This window comes from Sceloporus occidentalis, unplaced genomic scaffold (assembly GCF_023333645.1).
Source record: "Sceloporus occidentalis isolate IW3139 unplaced genomic scaffold, rSceOcc1.0.p SCAF_5, whole genome shotgun sequence".
Classification (NCBI taxonomy): domain Eukaryota; kingdom Metazoa; phylum Chordata; class Lepidosauria; order Squamata; family Phrynosomatidae; genus Sceloporus; species Sceloporus occidentalis.
In genome coordinates this window covers 26,623,695-26,645,896 of record NW_028316985.1, presented here as the reverse complement: position 1 = coordinate 26,645,896, position 22,202 = coordinate 26,623,695, and the positions used below count along the sequence as shown (strand labels likewise).

At 41.4% G+C, this 22,202-nt stretch overlaps 2 protein-coding genes across 10 annotated transcripts in view; both read right to left on the bottom strand.

Annotated features, from left to right (window-relative positions):
- CHPT1 (choline phosphotransferase 1) overlaps positions 1–8,306 on the bottom strand; it is a 30,219-nt gene extending 21,913 nt beyond the window's left edge. For both annotated transcript variants that reach the window (XR_016281503.1, XM_089527947.1), the window contains exon 1: positions 8,025–8,306. Coding sequence is in view for 1 of the 2 variants with exons in the window: in XM_089527947.1 (XP_089384073.1) it covers positions 8,025–8,255 (231 nt within the window). In the remaining variant the exon portion in view is untranslated. The remainder of the gene's footprint in view (positions 1–8,024) is intronic.
- Positions 8,307–12,340: 4,034 nt separating this feature from the next.
- Positions 12,341–22,202, bottom strand: part of MYBPC1 (myosin binding protein C1) — a 113,277-nt gene continuing 103,415 nt past the window's right edge. For 5 of the 8 annotated variants that reach the window (XM_089527944.1, XM_089527939.1, XM_089527941.1 and 2 more), the window contains 2 exons: positions 20,862–21,048; positions 12,341–12,674 (listed from right to left, as the gene is read on the bottom strand). In XM_089527944.1, the coding sequence (XP_089384070.1) occupies positions 12,574–12,674; positions 20,862–21,048 (288 nt within the window). In that variant the 3' untranslated portion in view covers positions 12,341–12,573. Of the gene's footprint in view, positions 12,675–16,676; positions 16,717–17,885; positions 17,945–20,861; positions 21,049–22,202 lie in introns of all 8 variants that reach the window. The other 3 variants (XM_089527940.1, XM_089527945.1, XM_089527943.1) reach the window with 2 other exon arrangements.

Genomic DNA, 22,202 nt, shown 5'->3' with positions numbered 1-22,202 from the left:
TGTATAGATACCAGAGAAATCAATGGATCTTAGAGCAAATCAAGCCTGAACTCTCACTAGAAGCAAAGGTGATTAAACTGAGGCTGTCGTATTTTGGACATATTACGAGATGATGAACCTCACTGGAAATGATGATAATGCTATGTGGGAAACAGTCAGAAAAACAGAGAGACTATGGCCCAGTACAGACTGGCGGAAAACGCCGCCCTGGGGCCTATTTTAGGGCTCGGGACAGCGGGGTGTCCACACGAGCCCAAGCCCTACTGCGTCATCATGGCTTGGCCCCATCCACACAGGGGCTGCCATGATGTGCAGTGTCCAAATGGCGCCGTGCCACGTGGACATCAGCAGCACATGTGAGGCCACCAATGGTACCCCATGAGCAGGTTCTAAGAACAACCCACCATGAGCGGATTCTTTTTAGGGCTCCTGGAGGTCGTGTCGTTTGGTTGCTACAGCCTCCATTGGGGGCAAAAAGCACGGTGTCTCACCATCCCTTTCTCCTCATCTGTATCCTCCCCTATCCTACAGATGGATTGATTAAACCAAGGATACCATGGTCCTGAGTTTGCAAGAACTAAGCAGGGCAATTGATGACCAGGAGCTTGGAGGTCACACATTTGTAGGGTCACCATAAGTCAAACTCAGCTTGATGGCAAACACCTTGCATGCTTCTGAGCAGACATGCTTAGGATTACATTCCACATGCACAGTGATAGCAGACATCCGCTCATGTAAAATCAACCCAGTTTTCTGTGGCATTTGAGAACCTGCTCTGGAAGGTTTCTGCGGCTCTTTCAAGCAAATTTTCAGGTAGAGAGAGAGGTCATGAAGTGGTGAACAACCACTGTTGAGTACTATCAATGGACTATGGTGGAATGTAGAATCATAGAAGAGACCCCAAGGATCATCCAGTTCAATGCCCTAGAATGCAGAAAATACATAATCACAGCACTTCCAGCAGATGGCCATACAGCCTCTGTTTAAAAATCTCCAAAGAAGGAGACTCCACCACTCTGAGGCAGCATGTCAAACAACTGTTAGTATCAGGAAGTTGTTTCTAATGTTGAGATGGAATCTCTTTTCCTGTAGCTTGAATCCATTGCTCCATGTTTTAGTCCCTGCAGCAGCAGAAAACAAGCTTGCTCCATCCTTAGTAAGACATCAAATATTTAAACAGGGATAAAATGTCACTTCCTTAACCTTATCTTCCCCAGGCTAAACATAAACAGCTCCCTAAGCTACTCCTCATAGGCATGGTTTCCTGTCTTTTCACAGTTTTGGTCACCCTCCTCTGGACATGCTCCATCTTGTCAACATCCTTCTTGAATTTTAGTGCCCAAAACAGAGCACTATATTCCAGGTGAGGTTTGACCAAAGCTGAATAGTGTGGTACTATTATTTCCCTCAGTCTAGACACTATACTCCTATTGATTCAGTCTAAATTGCATTGGCTTTCTTCGCTGCCACATCACATTGCTGATTCATGTTCAGCTTGTGGTCCACTAAGATGCCTAAATTCATTTCACATGTACAGTTGTCAAGCCAGCTGTTACCCATACCATAACTGCATTTTTCCTTGTAGTATTGTATATCTCAAACTTCATGGCACAGCAATCTTTTAATCTTTATGAGTGGAAGAATAAAGGATTCTTAATTTAAAGGGCACATTTCCATAGCACTTTGGTCAATCAGAAAGAAAGGGGGGATACATATGGGGGAAAAAGAGTGCTGAGATGCCGCCCCTTTCTGCTCCACACGGAGGCCGCAGCAACCAAATGGCATGGCCTCCAGGAACCCTAAAAAGAACCCGCTCCCACGCAACAATGACATCCACTGGGCGCCACACCATTTGGATGCTGCGTCACACGTATGTCATCATGGCGGCCCACATGTGGATGGGGGCGAGCCATAATGGCACGGTGGGGCTCAGGAGCATGCGGACGCTCTGCTCTCTCGAGTCCTAAAATTAGCCTCGGGCCAGCGCTTTGCGCCAGTCTGTATCAGGCCAAAGTCCACAGTTTTGTGACCTAGGTCAGTGTGAAAATTTGAGTACAAAGATGCCTGGTGTTAAACTGGCAAATAAATGCCCTTTTATTCAAGTAGGCCTTGGACTTGGTATAAAAATGAGATTTTTAATCCAATCAAGTGTTGCTTTCTTTAAAAAAATGTTTACAATTTCTTTTCCAATTTTTTGTTTCTAATTTCTCTTAAAGCTCTTTATTTTATTTTAATTACAATTCTCCCTCCACATTCATCGGGGTTAGGGCACAGAACCCCCATGAATGTGGAAAAACTGCAAATAACAAAGACACTATGTTTTTATCTGAGATAACACCTCTCTAGGAATCTCTAGGTCCTCCAGTGCAACTCTGTAGTCAATATCAGACATTGATCATAGAAATGCACTGGAGGAGCTACAAATTCCTAGTGAAGTGTTCTGTCTAGATATCTCTATGTCCTTCAGTGCACCTTTTGGTTAAAGTTGACCACGGAGTTGCACTGGAGGACATAGAGATTCCTAGAGTGTACATATTAATAAAATCCATGAATCCACAAAAGTAAAAGCTGCAAATGTGGGAGGATGAGTGTACTTACATTTCCAGAAAGGGAGAATAACAGAGGCCTGTGTTTTCATGGTCTAGAGTTTATATGGAAGCTTCTGACACAATAAATCTACTAATCTTTTAGGGGTACTGTAAGACTGCTGTTTCATACATAATCTTGTATTCCTTAAAGTTACAATTAAAACAGATCTGTCTTATTAAGGGGATATTCTAGAACATTCTAAACAGTGCCACTTCATCATGCAGTATTATAGTCATATAAACTTTGAATGTACCACCTGCAGAGCAAGCCTCTATCCCCCACAGATTCAGTCATTAGATTTGCATAACTTTTTAAATGCAGTGTGAAGATTTCTTTTTTAAACTGGGCTGCACAGTAAAGGAGACGGTGCCGAAAACTGAAGAAGGGGTATTGAGCTTCCCAGAGTCTGGGAAACAGGAGTGAGAAGGCAAAATTAGCCTCTGGATAACAACTCTATTACAGTGGCAATAGATTTATTAATCCAGCCAGGATTTTTTTTAAAGGAAACTACACCTCAAAGTGGTACAGAGACAAGAACAAGGAGTTCTAATACCCGACACTTACAATTAGCAGCAGTTCCCTGTCAATGCAGTTCTAAGAGACACGCATCAACTGGAATATCAGCAAAAACACTCCACCCACACTCATCACTGAATACAAAGAGTGCTAGCAAACTTTACATGGAAGGGTTGGGCTTTGGCAAAGCAAGCTGCAAGGATCCCAGAACTATTTTTAATGTGCAAGGGGAGCTCAAGACCGGCAGATATGCCATTATGAATACTAACAGGTTTTTTTTAATAAAGTAATTGATGATGAAGATAATGACAACTGGCATTCTGTACTGCGGGTACAGATCCATAACTACTCTGTATTCAATAACACTATATATTCACAATTGTGGCACTATTGCCATAATCATAAATGCCCTCTCCCCAACCCACATTAACAGACTGCAGCTGCACCAAGTGATGGAGATCTATTCATCGGTCAATAAGGGTGCAGCAGGATGATGTTTCCAGCCTGCTCCCACCAGTGAGTGAGGCTGCAATAGCCAAGAGAAGGACTCCTGTTGCAATCCCTTGATGCAACCTTGCTCAGTGGTAGAAGGCACCTGTAAACATCATCTTCCTGTGCCTCAATCACCAGTTGAACAGGCCTCCATCACTCAATGTGACTACTGGCTGCAAAGGTGGGATTGGAAGGTTGGACCAGGAGATATTACATTGTTATACATTCGTAACTAAGTAGACAAGTCAGTAAACTGGCAAATAATAATAAGTAACAGTGATCATAGTAATACCAGTTAACCACAATGAAAACAGTAATAGAACAATACACAAAATATTCAGGGGTAGCTGTGCCAGCCATATAGCAAATCCAGTAACATAAAAAATCCACCAAACAGTGATACCTTTATTGGACCAACCAAAATGCACAACATGCATGTTGCAAGCTTTCAAAGATCCACTGGCTTCATCATCAGGCAAGGTGTTAAAAACCATACAGGAGGGGGAGAAATTGAAAATGTTAGTCACATGCCTGCATTTTGCTGTTTTTGTTCCCAGTTCAGATGGCATGCAGGAGTATTTCTTACAGGTTGGCACTTCCTCCTCCTGGCCATGGGGATACTGGGAGATTCACAAAGTCCAGGAAATTTAACATCCATTTGCAACACAAAAAGAAAGCTTGCAACATGTATATTGTGCATTTTGCTTGGCCTCAAAAAGGTATCACTGTTTGGTGGATTTTTTATGTTATTGGAGAACAATACATGAAATATTAAAAAACTGATTGAAGGCATCATCAGAGAGATCCATTGGTGTATCTCTCTCTCTCTCTCTCTCTCTCTATATATATATATATATATATGATATTTTCCAAGCCATGAATGCTTGAATCCGTGGATATAGAGGGCCAACTGTACTGTGTTAAACTGACCTTACAGTCATATCTTATAGCCATCTTTGCATTCATTACGTTATAAGGATGGCTTTACAACCATCTTTTCATTCAACATTTCCCCCCTTTGCTTGAGATCATAATATTATGCCTTCATCAGTTTTTTAATATTTCATGTATTTTTTTTGTGGGTTTTTCAGGCTATGTGGCCATGTTCTAGCAGAGTTTGTTCCTGACGTTTCGCCAGCATCTGTGGCTGGCATCTTCAGAGAATGTTTGCCTGGAAAGGACTTGGGTATATATATTGTGTGACCTGGAAAGGCAGGAGTGATTTGCATGTATATTGTTTGTTGCTAATGGCAGGCCTCAGGGTGTGAGGGCCTGCACAAGAGGATTAGTGTCTGCTTGATAGTGCTCATTGTCTGCTGGGAGATTTCTCATTTGCATTTGTTGAGTCTTTATCTTGCTGTCTTTCAGGACTGGTAGCCAAACTTTGTTTACTTTAAGGGTTTCCTCTTTTCTGTTGAAATTGTCCAGGTGTTTGTGGATTTCGATGGCTTTCCTGTGCATCCTGACATGGTAATGGTTGGCATGGTCCAGAACTTCAGTGTTTTCAAACAGTATTTTATGCCCAGGATGGTTTGTGGCATGTTCAGCTACTGCTGCTTTTTCTGGCTGACTCAGTCTGCAGTGTCTCTCATGTTCCTTGATTCTTGTTTGCACACAAGCAGACATTAATCCTCTTGTGCAGGCCCTCACACCCTGAGGCCTGCCATTAGCAACAAACAATATACGTGCAAATCACTCCTGCCTTTCCAGGTCACACAATATATATACCCAAGTCCTTTCCAGGCAAACATTCTCTGAAAATGCCAGCCACAGATGCTGGCGAAACGTCAGGAACAAACTCTGCTAGAACATGGCCACATAGCCTGAAAAACCCACAAAAATCTATGGATGCCAGCCATGAAAGCCTTCGATTTCATGTATTGTTCTCCAATAACATAAAAAATCCACCAAACAGTTATATATATATATATATATATATATATATATATATATATAATGGATCACCTATCGCCAACACCTACGACTCCTTGAACGCTTTCATCAGCGCTGTTTACGCACAATTCTAAATATACACTGGACTGACTATGTGACAAATGTTGCTGTCCTTGAGCAAGCAGGGATCACCAGCATTGAGGCCATGTTACTGAGGACGCAGCTGTGCTGGGCAGGACATGTTTCTAGCATGAAGGACCATTGCCTCCCCAAAATAGTATTCTATGGTGAACTCACCACAGGTCAGCGTAAGAGGGGCGCCCCAAAGAAGAGATACAAGGACTCCCTGAAACAACATCTCAGGCTTGGCCAATTTGATCACCAACAATGGTCTGCCCTGGCCTCACATCGGGAGGCATGGAGACGCACTTTCCACGATGCTGCAGCCTCTTTTGAAAGCTCACGCCAAACGAATCTCGAAGAGAAACAACAACGCAGAAAGAACCACAACCCGGAAACATCACCCAAGGAGACTTTCTGCTGTGCTTTCTGCAACCGGACCTGTTTGTCCCAGATTGGCCTTTTTAGTCACCAATGCGCTTGTACAAAGCGCAGGATGAGTCCTTCCTGAATCTTCGTTCGTGAAGCAAAGCCAGAGGGAGAGACAGTAGCTCCCCCTTATCTTTTGTACAGTTTTTGCCCTCCACATTTGTGGCTTTCACTTCTGTGGATTTGATTATTTGTGGATTTTATTAATATCTTTTCTACAGAAATCTCTAGGTCATCTGGCATGAATCTATGGTCCACCTTTACCAGATGTTGCATTGGAGGACCTAGAGATCCCTAGAGAGAACCCTTCTCTAGGCATTTGTATGTCCTCCAACACAATTCTATGATGCATTTCCAGTGAATGTAGACAACAGAGTTGTGCAGGAGTACCTAGAGATTCCTAGGCAGGTGTTCTCTCAGGTTAAAAATATGTATATTTTTATTTGTGGTTTGCTGACTTTTCACTGGGGTCCTGTGCCCCTAACCCCAGTGAATGTGGAAGGCCCACTGTACATTTAGTATATTTCTGACTGATCATGCAGGGGACTACCCAAAGCTGGATCATCCCAGGCTGCTGCCACACGTTGGAATTTACGCTTTTTCTGAATATTTTCAAGCTGTGGATGCTTGAATCCATGGATAAAAAAAAAATCCATGGATAAGGAGGGCTGCACTCCATATACTCAGCACTCTCAGAAAATAAAGCAGACTGACACCACTTCAATTGCCTTGACTCAATGCTATGAAATTCTGGGGGTTGTAGTTTGGTGGGGCACCAGAACTCTCTGATAAGGAAGGTTGAAAATGTCATAAAGCTTCATATACTAGAATTCCATAACATTGTGTCATGGCAGTTCAAGCGGTGTCAATGTGCTTTATTTCTGCAGTGTGGCAGCAGCCTCAGAGACAAATGAATGGCTGAGAGTGCTGAGTATATAGAGTCCAGCCCTCCTTATCCACTGATTTTTTATCCACCGATTCAAGCATCAGGATTGAAAATATTCAGAAAAAGCATAAATTCCAAATAGCAAACCTTGATTTTCCATTTTATATAAGAGACACCATTTTGTTATGCCATTGGATTGACTGGTACTTGAGCATCCATAGATCTTGTTTATCCACGGAGGTCCTGGAACTAAACCTCAGTGGATAACAAGGGCCCACTATATGCCTCTCCCATGGGAATAATAATAATAATAAATACAACTTTTATTTATATCCCACTTTTTATGAAAACAATACTCTTGAGGAGATCCCACAACAGAGCAACATCTCTGTATACATGCATCCCTTCTCATATTCACATGCTATGTAAAAAAACCAACAACACCAACTCTAGACCAGGGGCTTGTGACCATGATGGATACCAGTTCCCATAATCCCCGACCATTGGACATGCTGGCCAGGAATAATGGGAGTTGAGGTCCAGCAACATCTTGAGGGCTATATTCCCTTCCCTTGGGAAAAATTGCCAAACCTGTTGGACTAGAGGCAGCAGGGCCAGGAAAGCCCAGGGTCAGCCCTGCAGAAGGCTCTAGGCCTCTCAGAGACAACAACAGCCAAGGCTGGGAGATTCAGGGGGCCAGCCAGGCAGCGAGTTCAAGGGGGCATCCACACTGGAGAAATAACCCGGTTTGGCACTGTTTGAACTGTCCTGGCTGAAGGCTATGGAATTCTGGGAGTTGGAGTTTGTTGTGGGGTCCAGACTCGAACTCCCAGAATTCCATAGCCTTCAACCAGAAAGAGTTAAAGCGGTGCCAAACTGGATTATTTCTCCAGTGTGGAAGGGGGTTCTCGTGGCCCAGCTGGGAACCTAAACCTCGTCTGCAGAGTCTCAACCTAACGCCCCAAAGGTCCTGGGTGCAAAAGAGGCAGAGCTCCAAAACACACTGCAGAGCCAGCCAACAAGTTAAAGCGGTGCCAAACCGGGTTCTCTCTGCAGTGTGGCTGCAGCCTATGAGCCGGGAAGGAGTGGAAGGCCTTACCTGCTCGGTGGCGCTGGGGCAGTAGGCGAGGAGGGCCAGGCTGGGGAGGAGGTTGAGGGCCAGGCCGCCCAGGGTGAGGGCGTTGGGGGCCAGCCAGGCCGGGGTCCGCTCCAGCAGCCAGGCCCAGTAGCGCTGCAGAGGCGGCTCCAAGAGGGAGCGGCCCGAGGCGGCGTAGCGGTGCTGCTCCAGGCGCCTCAGCTGCGCCAGGCTCAGCGGCTCCGGCAGCGCCATCCCCCCAAACCAAGGCCCAGGCCACGCAAGAGACCAGAGGCAGGAAGGAAGGAAGGAGGCTGGCCTGGTGGAGGCCTCTGCTCCGGCTGGAGGCGGGCAGCCAGGGAGCCAGGGAGGGAGGGAGGCAGGGAGGGAGACTTTGGCCCCGACTGAAGGCAGGACTGCTGAAAGAACTGCCTTCTTTGCTAGGTTGCCCTCTGGCCGGGGATGCCCCAATGTTTCCCTCTGGGCAAGGACTGTCCTTTGTTTTAATGTGTCCTTAAAGCAGCAGCCCCCAAAGAGGCGCTCCTTCCTTCCTTCCCGGGGGAACCAGGCATGTCCTCCTTTTCCAGGACACTACCTCCATTTCGGCTTCCCTGTCCAGGAGGCATTCCCAAACCTCCTCCATTTTGTGCAGGGCCAAGAAGCAGAGGTTTCTATTTAGATCAGTGGGTTTTTAAAGCTTTTATTTGGTCACCCCCTCAGTTTTTCTGGCCTTGTCCTCCTTTGCGGCTAGGAGCTCTGGCCCCCCTGGTCTGGCCCCATTAAAGTCCCCTGTTTTGTGGACCTTGGATGTTCTTGTACTTTGCTCTAGAGAGGGTGACCAGACATGTCCTCCTTTTCCAGGACGTGTCCTAGAGCTCAACTTTCCAGTCCAGGAGGACTTCGAAAAAGTCATCCATTTTGAGCAGGACCAAGAAGCTTGTATTTATATCTCTGTGAGTGTTTTGTAGCTTTTATTGTTGTAATGCCCTCCATTTTTTCCTTCAGTGTCCTCTATTTGGCGGTGCCTAGTCCTCCTTTGCAGTGAGGGCATCTGGGCATCACCTGCCCTTTGGATATGTTTGAGGGAGAATGAGGGAGATAAAGTGGGGCAGGAAGGGTGCAGGGTTGAGAGGAGTTATGGACACAGTGACCATCCATCCTCTTTTTCCAAGACATGTCCTACATCTTAACCTTCTGTCCAGGAGGATTTCCAAAACCTCCTCCATTTTGAGCAGGACTAGGAAGCTTGAATTTATATTTCTATGAGTGTTTTTTAGCTGTCATGTTGCAATATCCTCCATTTTTCTTGAATGTCCTACATTTGGCGATGCCTTCTCCTTAGGACAACCAGCCACCCTGGGCCTTGACCAAATAATGGGAAGTGGGCACAAGAATGGCAGAAACCGTGGTGCAAGTTGTGATGGCAAAACAAGTAGGGATCAGAGGATGTCCCAACCACAGTAGAGGACAAGGCACCGCAAATGGTAAGACATTCAAGAAAAAGGAAGGCTGTTACCAAACGAAAGCTAAAAACACTGATATAAATTCATGGCATGTGGTTTATTTACAGCTATATTACACACACTGTATTTTATTATATTTGTTGTTGCTGTGCCCCTTCAGGTCGTTTCAGACTTATGGCGACCCTAAGGCCAACCTATCAAGAGGTTTTCTTGGCAAGAGTTGTTCCGAACAGGTTTGCCATTGCCATCCTCTGAGTCTGAGAGAGAGTGACTTGGTCAAGAGGAGAACAGAAATCTTATCTCCAGAGTCACAGTCCAATACTCAAGCCATGACACCACACTGGTTCTCATTATGCATATTTTATTATGTACTCAACCATATTTTTCTGATGAACTTAATACCTTCATTAAAATGCATTGCTGGCTTGCCATATACTTAAGGGAGCTCTGGAGTTTATCATACAGGGAAAAGGGCAGTTTAAACAATGAAAAACCCATTAAAATGCGCAGTTGACATTAAAATGTGCTTAAAATGACATTAACACAAGTGCCATTATCCCATGAAGAACCAGGGCATAACCAGGTAAGAAACAGCAAAACATCATCCACGGGAAAATTCTGTAAATGAATTACTGTTAGTTCTTAACCTGGTTATTCACGGGATAATGGCACTTTAATCACATTTTGTCTCAACATCATGTGAAAACCATATGTGCAATTCCAGGTTAATCACAGGTTATCCATGGGATAATAATGCTTCATGATGTCATGTGAAAACCATTCACACAATTGCGGGTTAATCACAGGTTAATCACCATTTACACTGCTAATTTCTCGTGTGTGATAAACTCCTCTGTCTGAGCAGGACAAGTGCTCAACATTGTACTTTACTAGCAGACTCTTGACTGAATTTACATTTAAATTATTTAAATTATTCCTTTCATTTTCCCAATTTGCTGAATTTAAGGGGAAACTAACACCTTAGCTGTCCTTTTTCCCCTCTGAGAAACAAATGTGCCTTGAGCTCTGGCGGCAAGTCCTGTCTGCTGTTGCTCCTAAGGGGGAAAACAAACAATTTTAGAAGGAGCCATCCTATTCCCCTATTTGCAGTGAGGATAGGCTGCCAAGCAGACACATTTTTTGAAGGGGAACAGCAAACATGGTGCTACTTAATGTGCTTCTTAGTGGTGCTTAAAACAGAGGACATTTTGGAATTCCTTCTGGACAGAAGATTGAAATGTAGGACATATCCAGGAAAAAGGAGTGAATTAGAATAACAGAATCATAGAGTTGGAAGAGACCACAAGAGCCATCCAGTCCAGCCCCCTGCCATGCAGGAACTCACAACCAAAGCATACCTGACAGATGACCATCCAGCCTCTGCTTAAAGACCTCTAAGGATGGAGACTCCACTACACTCTGAGGGAGTGGGTTCCACAGGGGCTTTCTCTAATTTGTGCCCACTTGATAGAAATTCCTTTAAAACTACACTGAACTCTGTCCAAACATTGGGATTAGGATTGAGATGGTGATATCAAGCTTTTGTGTTTGACTTCATGTTCACTGATATGAAAGCTTGTGATGTTAGGGTGTGTGCATGCATGCACAGTACAAAATTCCAATATAGTTAGATATAAAATTGTGTAATACAATGCAAAATTGTACTTTTGGTTGCAGTCCTGAACGTATTAGAGAATAAATCCCATTGAACCCAACAGGGCTTTTGAGTAAACATGCTTAGGACTGCAACAGCCATGTGTGTGGGTGTGTATGCCTTCGTTTGTCGACTTATGGCAACCCCATGAATTTCATAGGGTCTTTTAGGCAAGAAATATTTGGAGATAGGTTTGCCAGTACCTTTTAACATTCTTACAGCTCCCTAAAAGCAGGGGAAAGGAGCTGGATTCCTTCACCCAGTGCCTTCTATGTGCCAAATGATGGGATCATGGTGATGGCCATACCACTGATGTCAGGAATGTGACCACATGCCCAGACAACATTGGGTTCCTGACCAAAGAGCTGAGAGGGGTTTTTCTACCTAGTGTTTATCCTACACACACTTGACTCTGATCACCATCTACTCCCACAAGTAACATTTCTCGAACTTTCCCTACCACTTCCTATCAGTGATAACTGGAATTCCTTTGGCTCCCTGGGAGCAGGTGGAATACTGGGAGAAAACAGAGTAAACTGGACTCTTGGCAGGCCAGATTAGGCCTAGTGTCCAGTGGCTCTGGTTCCTGCCCTAACCTGCCATTTCACAACTGAGTTTTAATACTGCTTCTAGTTATTAAGAGTTGCTTTGTTGTAATTTGTCTGGACCTATTATTGTTGTACCAATTACTTTACCTAGTTGTGTGCTAAACCTCTGAGTTTGGGCCTCTGCATCCCAGCTATGCAGTTTGAGTAATAACATAGAGACAACAACTTAAGAATGCCCAGTGTGGAAAAAAAAATACCCCAGTCATCCGACTATGTCTTAAACACTTCAGCTTTATTGTACATGACATGAGTAGCAGAGAGAGAAATGGGATTCACAAATGAATGGAGGAAAGAAAACCCTTCTAATGGAAAATGCATTCAGCTGAAATAACTGTTAAATGCTGCAAGTAACATCTACCAAACAGTCCTTTTTTTTTTAGCAGCCTATGAAAAGTGTTATATCCGTTATTTATCGAAAGAGGTATGTGTTTCCAGGCCTGACTGCATTGCCACTGGATTTAGCAATATCTTCTTCTCACAAAAATAATATACCTAGCCATATAAGGTACAAACTAAAAGATTTAGTTCCCATGCTTTTTTTTTTTTTTTTTGCATAAAAAAGAGAAAGAGAGAGAGAGAGAACAGAAACACACAACAATGTGGAACATTAAAAAATATGGTTAAACATCAATTTATTTCATTTCAATCCCAAAAAGCAATCCATGCGTGAATTTTCTTTCCACCAACAGCAAGAGAAAGAGGAGGCAGAAGAGGGAGGAGGAGGAAGAGGTGATATTATCAGGCCATGCTGTAGAAGTGCCATGGGAGTGCCACGATAAGGAGTTAAAATGCTTCAGTGCTGGCTGCCAGTTTCCAATGCAGTGGTGGTGAAGCATTGTTGTGAGGCTCTACTTTTGATCAGGGTTGCTTGCTTGTATTTCTTGTATATAGGAATCAATGATATGTGGGGGCACGCCTTGCATTAGTAGTCTGAAGAAGGAAACCCCACCTAAGGACAAGGAATAAGGCAACAGTTAAAGCAACCAAGAGAACAGGTGTTTGTCTTAAAAACAAAACAACAGAACAAAAACAGGTCTAGCTATGAGCAACCTTATCCTGCCTGCCATAACTAATAGCAGCAGTTTCAATGGAACTTACTTCTGTGTAAACAGCTTTAGAATTTGTAGAATCTGTATCTAAAATTTATAAAAATGTACAATTTAGAATTTTAGAATCTGCTGCATTTTTTTCCTTTATGTAGAATGAGATTAATTCCTTGGTAAGAAATTCACCGAGAACTCTGTATTCCACTTATTATTATGGATGGAGATTAAGGACCAGTTAAGAACCCGAGTTACTGTTTCTATGGACAAGGTGGGGTGGGAAGAGATAATATTTATTTTCCCTAGTTCTGGGAGTGAAGATAGCTCACAAACTTAGAACAAATACGGATACAATACCATATCATTAAAACAGAAAAGTTAAAAATATAATTAAACTGCAGATACTTAACAGAAACAGCCTCCTTCTGATGAATCACCCCTTTCTTTCTTATTCAGTTTATAAGCACACACCAAGTGAGATGGCCCCAGTGTGCTGGTAGTTTACATACCCTTTCCCAGCAGAACAAAGACCTTTACACTGTGATGTTGTTGGTTTACACAATGCTTGTAGTAGTAAGAGGTACAAGAAGATGCTGCTTATCTAGATCTTAAGATCAAACCAGTTGCCAAGAAGCAAAAGTGGATTACCAACAGCAACACACCTTCCTCTGCCTCTGATGGTGAGATTTAGTGCCAGTTGATGGCTTCCAGGTCACTGGGATAGTGAATCTGCTCTTGCTGTCAGTACCTTAGTACTTATTCTGAGGTAATGAACCTATTTCTTGGGGGGGGGGAGGAGTTTATGGGGTCAGGAATCTTAAATAGTACTTTAAAATTGATTAAAACCCAGATTTACTGCCCCATTGGCATGCAAGACTAGTATTGTCTGCAGTGCCTGACAGTGCTCCTCCAGAATATTTTCCTTGATCTATTTATATAATCAGAGATCCTGAGAACAAATTGAGGAACTTTTGCATGCAGAGCACATGCAGAGCAGATGTTCTGCCACCGATCTAGGTTTTGATCAAATTTAGATTGGCACAAGAAATAAATCATTAAGTCTGTGCAAGTGTGGGGCCACTGGCACTCCTATATCTCTTCCTTGCAAATCCCAAGTATTGCATTAGATGTTGGCATGACATCATTGCATTCATTGCAATCACCCACACTTCCCAGCCAAAGCAATTGTGATGGGTAAATGCAGCAGTGCTGAACATTAAAATGCAATGTCACATCCTCTCTAGTTAAACAACATCGTCAGTCATGGATCAACCAGTGGATGATGGCTGGTATCTTGTTGGGAACATCAGTATGTGTAAGTTTGCATTTTGCAAGTGGATGCTCCTTTTGGGGTGTTGCAGGGGTTGGCATTCTCTTCTTCCCTCTGTAGTACGCAAAGGCCCTCTGCTGACTTACTGAAAAGGCCCTGATGCTGCTCTGCATAGCCAGTCAATTCTTCATGGAGAGCAGGCAGGATTTCAGAAGTATCTTCTCCTTGTTTTGTTGTTTTTGTTGTTGTTTGTGCCTTCAAGTCATTTCTGACATATGGTGACCCTAAGGCCAACCTATTATGGGATTTTCTTGGTAAGATTTGTTCAGAGGAGGCTTACCATTGCCTTCTCCTGAGGCTGGGAGCATGTGACTTGCCCAACATCACCCAGTGGGTTTCATAGCTGAGCTGGGAATCAAACCCTGATCCCCAGAGCCGTAGTCCAACACTCAAACCACTGCACCATGCTGGCTCTCACTAGCCAGATGCAAAATGACAGTATCAGGACTAAAATCTGCCAGGGTCCTCCAGGGGTCTCACTACAGCTGTAATAATTTTACATTTAGCTATGGGGACACAACCAGAAGCTTCTTCAATCTTGCCTGCTTGCAACAAAGCACAGAATGGCTGTGCAGGGCAGCTTGAGAGGGAGGGATGGCTCATCTTTGTGTGCAGATTCACATGCATATACTTGTGATGCTGAAGGGTTGTTGGATTGCAGCCTAAATATAGTTCTGCCCTTGAGACTTAACTCCTTGAGAGTGTGCTCATGATGAGATGATCATGTGATTGTTTCAAAACTAGAACATTTCTGAACCCAGGTCTCCTGCACAGTAACTTAACCCACTTTCAGCAGTTTTGTAGTGGCAAAGATAATGAAGGCTGTATCAAGTTGTTCTAAGGAGAAGGGAGATAAACATTATGGCACACTTTGAATGCTTAAATCCCACGTAATAAGCACACTTGACTTGCTTCTAGATTGCATTGAATTTATTTATTCTCTAAAAATTTTGTTCAGTACTTGTGCACAAATGGTTTCTCTTTCAGTGTGCTGTACTTTCCAAATTCTAGCCTTGATCTAATTGATTTCTCTTTGTGTGTGTGTGTGTGGTAAGGCTGTAGCCATACAAAATTGAAAACCGATTGTGGATAACTTCAGTGTTCATAGCTACATATTATACAAACATGTTTTGACAGCTACATCTTTGCTTAAGTTCCTTGGATACTGTAAGAATATTTGTAAGTTTAGCTACCTTATAGAAGAGCAACTGTATCTGAAAAGCAACACCCTTTCCCTTGATCTCATTGTGAATGGCATAATTATACTATAAGAAAGGAGTCCAGAAAACATGTGGGAAGCTCTAAGTCATACAATTTATTTCTGTACTAGCTCCACCTGTCCCTGCAAAAGGGTCATGTTGAGGCCATTTATACAGTTAGCTAAATACAGATATTGTCCAAAACTGTGGGATGGCACAATGTGGAACCACTAAACCTATGACTTGTTTGATGTAAGAATGGGCCTACAAAGCCAAATCATCATTTTAAAGCTGATAGAACACACCCACTTTCTCTTGAGCTTATTACAAATAGTCATGACCAATAGTTTTCACAACTTTTTGATTTCTCAAGGGTTCTCCTGGGGATAATAAATCATACAGAGATTAGAAATGACTCCAAAATAGGTTCAACAGTTTGTTGATGTTCATTAGTGGGAGTGGGGTGGGAGGAATAGTTGTACCTGCTATAAGGCATAAGGCACCTTAGAACAGTTACCATTTCTTGAAATATGTCTGGATGCAGTGCAATCACAACCTTTACTAACAAAAAACTTACCTTCTGATGCATTTCTGATTTGTCCTGGGAATCAGAAACACAGGGACCTTTTGAAGATGCATTTAATCAAACGCCTCCAATAAATTTCAGCACTACCAAGCCACATTTTACCACTGACCCTTAGGGAGGAAGACTTTTCCATACTGAACCCAATGAAAATATAACTAGCATTTATGTGCAGCCTACTACATCCAACTGAAACCACATTATATAATTTTGATTCAAGAGTAACAAAAGGCATGTCACTGAAGATTTTTTTTTAAAAAAACCATTCCTTTGGATAATGCTTTCCTAATCTTCTGTGAATGCCGAAGATAGACAAAGAACAAAATGGGCATGCTTTTAAAGCATTCTTTAAAGTTGCTGTAATGTAAAATGTTCAAGTAAAATTAGGTAATAGTTTGGTATCATTAGCATCATTTCTTCAGGCATCTGAACCTTGAGGCAAATAACTAGCTTAAGATGCTGGAATGCTCTGATATTTGGCTTGCTTATTGATGTATAGTAAGCTGTTAACCTGGCTCATGCTTTTTCCTATCCTCCTGAGATGTTATTTACATATGCTGTTAGTAAATTGTTGCATCACTGCAGACAAGTGCTATCACAAGCATTTATTGGGCAGATTCAGTGATAGTTGTTAATTATGAGTGCAATATTATAAAAAGTCAGTCTGTTACAACCTCTGTTTGATTACCCTATTTTCATTAAATGCCATAATGAAAATTATGCCATACGTCAATAGGCTTTGTATGACATGACAACAGACATAAGCTTCATATGCAGGGACCATATGAAAGCTTACCTTAGATGACACTATACATTCAAAAATCCTTACTGTGCAACTAAGGAAGAGAGAGAGAGAGAAGTTGTAAGCACTTAACTTGCTAAACACAAAACTACAGAACTCGAGTGAAATTATGTTCACAACTATGATAAGATGATGATTTAATCCTTAGTTATGTAAAACAGGTAAGAGAAAGAGAAGCAAATGGAAAGTCAAAATAGGCAGGGGTCCAGCACTACTTCAACATTACCATTAATACATTAAACTTTATTAATTATGCACAAACAAAAAAGGTTGGCTCTGGCAGCTAGAAGACACAGTGGAACCAACAGATTGTGCCATTAACCTAGGATCAAAGCAACTAACTAAACTAAGTAAATAAATAAATAAATATATATATATCCAGGATGTTTCTCAGTAGAGGGAAAAGCCACACACATAGCAATGAATTATAGATATATATATATGTCAAAATTCTAACAAGCAAAATTATCAAGTATTAACAGCACATTATAAAAATAACACAATTCACACCCTATTATATACCTTTGTAAACATTGTTGCTATCATGTAACAAACAAAATTATTCTGCATGAGCTTTTTTAATACTATGTTTTCAGGGTGGTTAGAATGGCGCTGCCCTTGAAAAGAAATATCCATCTAGGTAAACTGGTTAGTATATATTGCAGATTGTTATTTACCTTATTAGATTAATAGCATAACCCTTTATATATTTTCTCAGAAGTAGGTCTGATGGAAGTTACTCCCTGGTGAAGTGTGCATTGTTAGTACGCTTGTGTGTGGTCATTTTGATGCTTTTTAATAATTAAAATTTTAATAACTTAGATCTGCTCAGAAAACCAATGTTAATTATTGATTTAACACTGAGCTGTTGTCTTACAGAAAGTGATTTCAGATTAAAATAAGCTATCTAGACACATTTTTGATGTTGACTGAATGCTGCTAACAGTAAGTAAAACAATTACATTACTGTAAAATGTTAACTAGAGAGGAGATTCTAACCTAATATTTCCATGATCTAAACATTAGTTCCTAGATTCTTGATTAATTTGGCCTGTTTTGCCCATGCCATAGCCAGTATGCCATGGAACAAACATACAACATAAGAACAAATAGGAAATACACACTTCTCATGCAAACACAATTTATATAAGAAAAAGGGAATGAAATGGAAGGGAATTCCTAGTGGAATATGAGTTTAGAAACCTGTTTCTGCCCCGACAAGAAGATTGGTTCTCCTGGGGTCATTACTCCATGATATATCACTGTAGAATTAGAATATTTGTACCAATATTTATTCTTGTTCCAAATTCTTTTGCATAATTGTTTAACACTGTTAAAGCTTCCCCCCTCCCTTTGTTTTCCAGTGGTCTTAACATCAGCTGTAATTTGCTCAGTGGGTTGCTACTGTTAAAGGATAACACATTCTTGAATCAACAAACTGAATCTCATCAATAACACCACAACAGCAATATGCTGGGAACATTTCTCAGGTCACAGTTCTCAAGTCACTTAATCTGGAGTAGTTCTGCTCACTTCAAGCATCGCTTGAGAATAAGTGGTTACACATGTTTTGGGAATTATCCAAAACTCCTTGGTCAACTGAACATTCTCAGGCTAATTTAATGGTTTTAATCGATTTTCAAGGAGTTTTGTCTTTCTCCTCAACTACCAAATAAAAGCCCTTGTGAAAAACCTGTAGGCATATATGATAAATTATTATTCTTAGGGCAGGGGTAGGAACCATGCCACTCTCCAGATGTTGACTACAATTCCCAGCATTCCTTGCTATTTGATATGCTTGTCAGAGATGATGGGAACTGCACTCCCAACACTTTGTGGAGGGTCTACCTCTTGCCTAATGCCACTTGACTACCCTAGTCATTTTTCAGGAAGTTCCCTATAGCTTGATTCCTTATGTATTGCAAGACCAAATGCTGGGCAAGAACAATGATGCTTCCCTTACTTATAGCAGAGCTATTTCTCATGCTAGTCCAGTTGCAGATAGGAAATACAAGGAATGTGGAACTGGAGCACACACATTTCTAATAAATCTTTCACACATACAAGAAATACATATACTCAGTAGCATCAACAACAGTAAAAGGCAGGGATATAGCCTTAACATGATATGTAAAGATTTCTTGCATTAGGTAGGAAGAAACAAGTTGATACTAGTGCAGAAGGCCCTGCACTGACAAGACAGCACCAGACTAAGAAAAAATAACCAGTTAGCTACCCCCTTTAAAACATCATATATACATTTTTAAAAAAAACAAAACTTAATTATTTTTAAACCTATGGAAGCCAATGACTAAGCTTCTATTGATTTCAAAGGTCACGACTTGAATTTGTTTGTTCCAGTCACCAAAGCAGATGTCAAGCAAGAGATCTATACATACATTCTCATGGTTTGTTTGTTCTTAATTATTAATAGTGCCTTGGGAGCAGGGGAGATTTAGATTGGGGTTACAATACTGAGGATGGCAGGGGCTAAATCATTCCCATTGGTTCTATCTTTTTTACTATATGAAGAACTAGACTCTAATGCGAGAGTCCAGTGTTTCCTAAAAGGGTCTACTTCAATTCTCTTCAGCTGGCAGGACAAGAGCCTGTCCAATTATTTGTCCGACTGAAATGCAAATAAATTGGTATCTGGAAAAAGACATTTCATTTCCTGTAAGAAGAGAACCTAGGTAGGCATGAAATCACTTGGTTTCAGCACCAGTAAAAATATAGATGTTCTTAGGAAAGGTGGTGGATAGCACAATCCCCTATACATAGCTACTCAGAAATAAGTCATTGAGTTCAGTGGGGCTTCATCCCAGACAAATGGGTATTGTTGTCTTTACCCTTAATAGAATGCCCAATTCAGGAGGAAGGAAAATATCTGAATTGTCCAAAGGATATGTCATCAATCAGCCAGTTAAGTAAGAGTGTGTGGTTTGAGTTAATAAAACACAATAGTATCAAATGCCAGAATGAGGGAGAAGGAAGGAAGATGCAGTAGAAAGGAGAAGACATAACTTTGCCATGAGATAGGGGAAAAACAATTTATCCTACAGCTGTGATGCAAAATTAAATTCATGGCTTCAACGTGCAGAATTTTTAGCTTTCTTGGTTAAAACAGAATGATGTGAACCGAGATGCAAAGAAGGGCTAAAGGGCATGGAGGACTAAACAAGGATGAAAGAGCTAAACACATAGATTTTTAGATCTTTCCTTTACCGCTATGGATGAGTCATTAGAAGTGCACACATTGTGTTTTCTGTGGTGGCATTTTTTTTTAGTTTAGTTAGTGTTGTTAACAAAACAATTACAGATTGAATTTCTGAAGCAGTGTAAGATTGACAGTTGGAAGGCTTATAGTGACAGATTAGTCTAATTTGAACATTTAGAACATGAATCAAAAATGGCTTTTTACAGCTAATCATTTCTTATGTGCTTTGGAGAACTGAGTTTGATTGGAATGACAACATCTCTTCTGGGTAGAAAGATGGAGGACAGGAAAAGTCAAGGAAGAAACGTAAGTGCCTTATGCACAATTATATCTGTGCATGGATATTTTTCATCATGATTCACTTCTTTTAACCTAAGTTGCTGCACAAGATAAATGAGATATTACACACAGAGTCCCAAAGCAAGTGTACATTCCGTATACTAGTCATACACTAGATAAACTGAATTTGTTATATAAACAGTGAATGATATATTTGGTTTTTCATACTATAAATTATTCTTATAATATGCACCACTAAATGGTCCTTCCTTCTCTCATCAGTAGATTGTGGGAATTGCTTTGTCTGTTCTTTAAAGTTCTGTAAATTAAACCAGTCTGTCCAGACTGCTTTCATGTTAAAAATAGAAATGCAGACAGACCAAGTCTCAGATCTTCTATATATGTCATGTAGCTTAGCATTGGCATGACCCATTTATCTGTACCATTATATTCTTGACATTCAGAAACATAATCTTTCATAGGCCAGTCAAGCATAAATATTTAATCATTTTACTACTACTACAGTATATTCTATTGCCATTTAACTCATCCACTCTAGCATCACTCCCAACAGACAACATCACAGACAACAACAAAAAATAATTGGACCTCTTCTTCTGATCTCTCTCTCTCTCTCTATTTTTACTACCCAAAACTATTTCATCCAGGAGAGAAAACCTTACCTTTAACTTCCAATTTGCATTCAGTTTCTGCCTCACCAAGACTGTTGATAGCCCTGCATGTGTATGTGCCACCATCATAAGGGCTGGGTTTGCGGATCTCCAAAGTACAAACACCCTGATTGCTAAACATTCTGTACCGTGGGTCATTCATTATAATTATTTTGTTCTTCATCCATGTTATCTTGGGCTGTGGTTAAAAACACAAATACACACACACACAAGTATGAAACTAAGGATGGGCAGGATATTTCTAGAGCTAGGTCATATTTTCTACATACACAAAATGTATTTCAAACTTAGACTAGGCTCTACAGTTACAAAAAAAAGCAAGTATAAAACAAGCAAAAACAATTTACAAGTTGAAGAGAAGCTATGCACCCACAGATAACAGAAACATAACCAGATCCCATCTGATCTTGGAAACTAAGCAGGATATGCCCTTGTTTGTAATTGGATGGGAGCCTGTGAAAGAATACCAGGTGCTGTATATGCCAGAGGAAGGAACTTGCAAAACTTGCACTAAGACAAACTTATCATAGCATTTCCTTGGCAAGATTTGTTCAATGCGACGATCAGGAGTGCCTGTTATCAGCTCCGGCTGATACACCAGCCGCGCCCTTTCCTGGAAGTAAAGGACCTAGAAACTGCTGTACATTCACTGGTAACTTCACAACTTTATTTCTGTAATGTGCTCTACATGGGGTTACCCTTGTGCCTAGTCTGGAAACTTCAACTAGTGCAAAACATGGCAGCCAGGCTGGTCGCCGGAAACACTAGGAGTGACCGAATAAAACCCTTCCTAAAATCTCTTCACTGGCTGCCTATTACTTTCCGGGCACAGTACAAGATGTTGGTTATAATCTTTAAAGCTCTACATGGCTTGGGTCCTGCCTATCTGAGGGATCCCATATAATCTGCCCCGCACACTCAGGTCATCTGGGAGGAAACTATTGCAGCCTTTAAAAACCAGACTAACTGCTACCTCCCAGAGGGCCTTCTCTGCAATTGCTCCCAAATTATGGAACGGCCTGCCGGATGAGATCCATCAAATTGCCATCTTAGACAGCTTTAAAAAAGCTGTCAAGACGGATCTCTTCCAGGAGGCCTTTCCTGATTAAAGTGCCCAGCCACAGAATGACTCCCCTCACAACATGTATTAGCCCACTGCTCTGTCCTCGTTATATTTTTATTGTGTTTTCAATAGATATTTTAATTGTAACATGTTTAATCCTGTTTTAAGGGGGGGAATTTGGGACATAATGTTGTGAATGTGGAAATTTTAATGTGTTGTGAGCTGCTTTGATTGTCTCGTCACAGAAAAGTGGGATAAAAATAAAAGTT